Here is a 3,015-nt window from a genome sequence, read left to right on the forward strand (position 1 = left end):
TGTGACCACAGCTTCTCTATCCAGTCTTCGTTGATGGGCTAGATATTTATTTTTATTGTAGCTGTTTGTTAGATACCTTCTAGTCAATACCAACTTCTGGCAATTCCTTATGTCCAGAGTTCAACTATGGCTCTTAGTGTTTACAAGGGTTTCAAAACAGGTTACCATTTCTTCCGAAGCTGAAGCATTTGAATTCACAAGCTTTTTAGCAAGTAATCAAGTGCATAACTACTTGCACCACCAGAGATACTTATTTATATTTAGAAACAGGAAGGAAAAGTTCAAAAAGAATACTTAAGGGTTTTGTCTGGTATCAAATTTTAGCTCTATGAATAAATTCTTTTGCACATTTCTTGTTTTTATTTTTCCAACAACTCTGTAAAGTCCAAAGGTACCTAAATATTTCTTTATGGCCTAAAATGCATATTATTAGTTGCTAAATATCAAAATACGTTATAAAATTTTATATCTCAAATTTAAGTAATTAATTAGCTATTGTGATGCATTATTTGTAAAATAAATGTGTATAATAAACTAAAATACATACACTCCTTTTATATATATCCGTATATCTATATCTGTATGTGTATATATATGTGTGTGTATATATGTACACACACACCCACACACACACACACACACACACACACACACACACACACTCCTTTTACGGGAAGAAATAAGTATTTCATCTTTCTATGTTCACTAATTAGGTCTTTTTCTCATACAGCCAGTGGCCCCAGATGACCTAAATCAGGAAAGACTATGGAGTCCGATTGCTTGTCTTGTTATTTGATTATCTGAGATGTGACTCATTGGGGAACTATCAAAGCAAAAATGAAAGAATATTATGAAAGCCAAAAGAAACAAGAGTATACACGTATTTTGATGTTTTTAATTTTGTCTATTTCTGTGTTTATTTTTTTTTTTGCAGAGAAATAACATTTCTTTTGAGTAAGAAGTATAGAGTTTGAAATTATTTTCTGATTTCTACACAGAAATTTTAGGATATTAGGGACAAATAAGATTATGAATGAATTAAATATATATCAACAAGCCAAAAAGTGGATACCTCTCATATGACAGTAGACTTGAACTCCCTGTTAAAGATGTTGCAGTTTTGCAATTTGCTCTACATGATTAAAATGACTGCCAAATCTTGAAAGAATTTTCCTCACAGATGGAATTAACAAAAGAAAAAGACCAAAGAAATGTTACCACATTGGTAGAATTTATCCTGCTTGGCTTTTCTGATGTTCCTAAACTCCAAGGATTTCTTTTTGGGGTGTTTCTGATAATTTATGTGATTATTCTGATTGGGAATTTTCTCATTATCATACTAACCAAGGTAGATTCTTCCCTGCAAACCCCGATGTATTTTTTTCTGGGAAACTTTTCTGCCTTGGAAATATGCTATGTATCAGTCACTATTCCCAGACTGTTAGCAGATCTTTGTAGGCAGAATAGAAACATTTCTTTTCTGGCCTGTGCTACTCAGATGTATTTTTTTCTGGTCTTAGGGGCCACTGAGTGCTTCATTCTGACAGCAATGTCTTATGACAGGTATGTGGCCATTTGTAATCCATTACTCTACCCTCTGATCATGAACACTGAACTGTGCATGCAGCTGGCAACTGGCTGTTGGATCAGTGCAGTTCCAGTACACATAGGGTTCACCTATCTGATCTTCTCTCTACCTTTCTGTGGACCTAACCAGTTGGATCACTTTTTCTGCGACATCCCTCCAGTGCTGAAACTAGCCTGTGGAAACACCTTTGTAATTGAGATGCTGATTTACGTCGTGGCTGTTCTAGTTGTCACTATTCCTTTCATGTTGATACTTGGATCTTATGTCAAAATAATCTCAACCATCCTGAAGCTTCCATCAGCAACCGGGCGTGCCAAGGCATTCTCCACTTGTTCTTCTCATCTTATGGTGGTAACGTTATTCTTTGGATCAGGCATCATTACATATATGAGACCCAAGTCCAGTCATTCAGTAGGAATGGATAAATTCTTTTCTCTTTTTTACACCATTGTAACACCAATGTTTAACCCCTTGATATATTGTCTCAGGAACAAAGATGTCATGGTGGCACTGAAAAAATTTCTATCAAAATGGGTTTTGTCATGATTTTTTTTTAAACGTTGCTCTCTATATATTAATTTGGTTCTATTCCTGATATTCTAGGGATCTGTTCTTTTCAATTAGTGATCTCAGATATATTTCTTATCTTTCCATGAAATAAAATGTGCCTTTCTTTTCAAATAGCGGTCTATTGGCAAGAAGCTGCACTGCAATCCTGAAGGCCCACAGTTTGAGGCCACCAGCTGCTCAGTGGGAGAAGGATGGGCAATGATTAACTGCCTCTGAAAACCCTCTGGAGGGTCAGTTATGGGCTGGTTCTGACATAATAACCATAACAACAAACTGCGGAACTGTTAGTCAGTAATATAGATCCATCCAAAATAGCTTTGCATCTAAAATAATACACCAAAATTATCCAACTGTATGCTGTATTTTTGTTTGATTTTATTTTTTAAGATTCTAGAGAGTTGGACAATGACTAGGGAGGATAGAAGGAGAATTGATGCCTTTGAGCTGTGGTGCTGGAGAAGAGTATTGAATGTATCATGGACTGCCAAGAAAACAATCAGATTCATCCTAGAGAGGGTTAAACCAGGCTACTCCTTGGAGGCAAGGATTGTGGGGCTTCGTCTGACATACTTTGGGCATGTTGCAAGAAGGGAGAGGTCCTTGAAGAGGGACATCATGCTTGGGAGGGTGGAGAGATGGCGCAAGAGGGGAAGACCCTCTATGAGATGGATTGATTCAGTGACTGGGATAATCGGGATGGATGTTTCAGAGGCAGTGCGATTGGCACAGGATAGAACAGGGTTTAGGGCTGTTGTACATAAGGTCATTATGAGTCACAAATGACTCAACAACACATAACAACAACAGAATATATCTTATATTTTCTTTTTTGCTTAAAAAATAATATTTATGAATTT

The 3,015-nt window shown here is 36.4% G+C and overlaps 1 protein-coding gene across 1 annotated transcript; it reads left to right on the plus strand.

The window, feature by feature from the left end:
- The first annotated feature begins 1,180 nt into the window (after window positions 1–1,180).
- Window positions 1,181–2,134, plus strand: LOC102874838 (olfactory receptor 10AG1-like). Its single transcript, XM_006902301.1, has one exon. The coding sequence runs from the start codon at window positions 1,181–1,183 to the stop codon at window positions 2,132–2,134; it is 954 nt and encodes a 317-aa protein (XP_006902363.1).
- Window positions 2,135–3,015: the final 881 nt, after the last annotated feature.

This window comes from Elephantulus edwardii, unplaced genomic scaffold (genome assembly GCF_000299155.1).
Source record: "Elephantulus edwardii isolate Elephantulus edwardi_28Jun2011 unplaced genomic scaffold, EleEdw1.0 scaffold00389, whole genome shotgun sequence".
NCBI classification, from domain to species: Eukaryota; Metazoa; Chordata; class Mammalia; order Macroscelidea; family Macroscelididae; genus Elephantulus; species Elephantulus edwardii.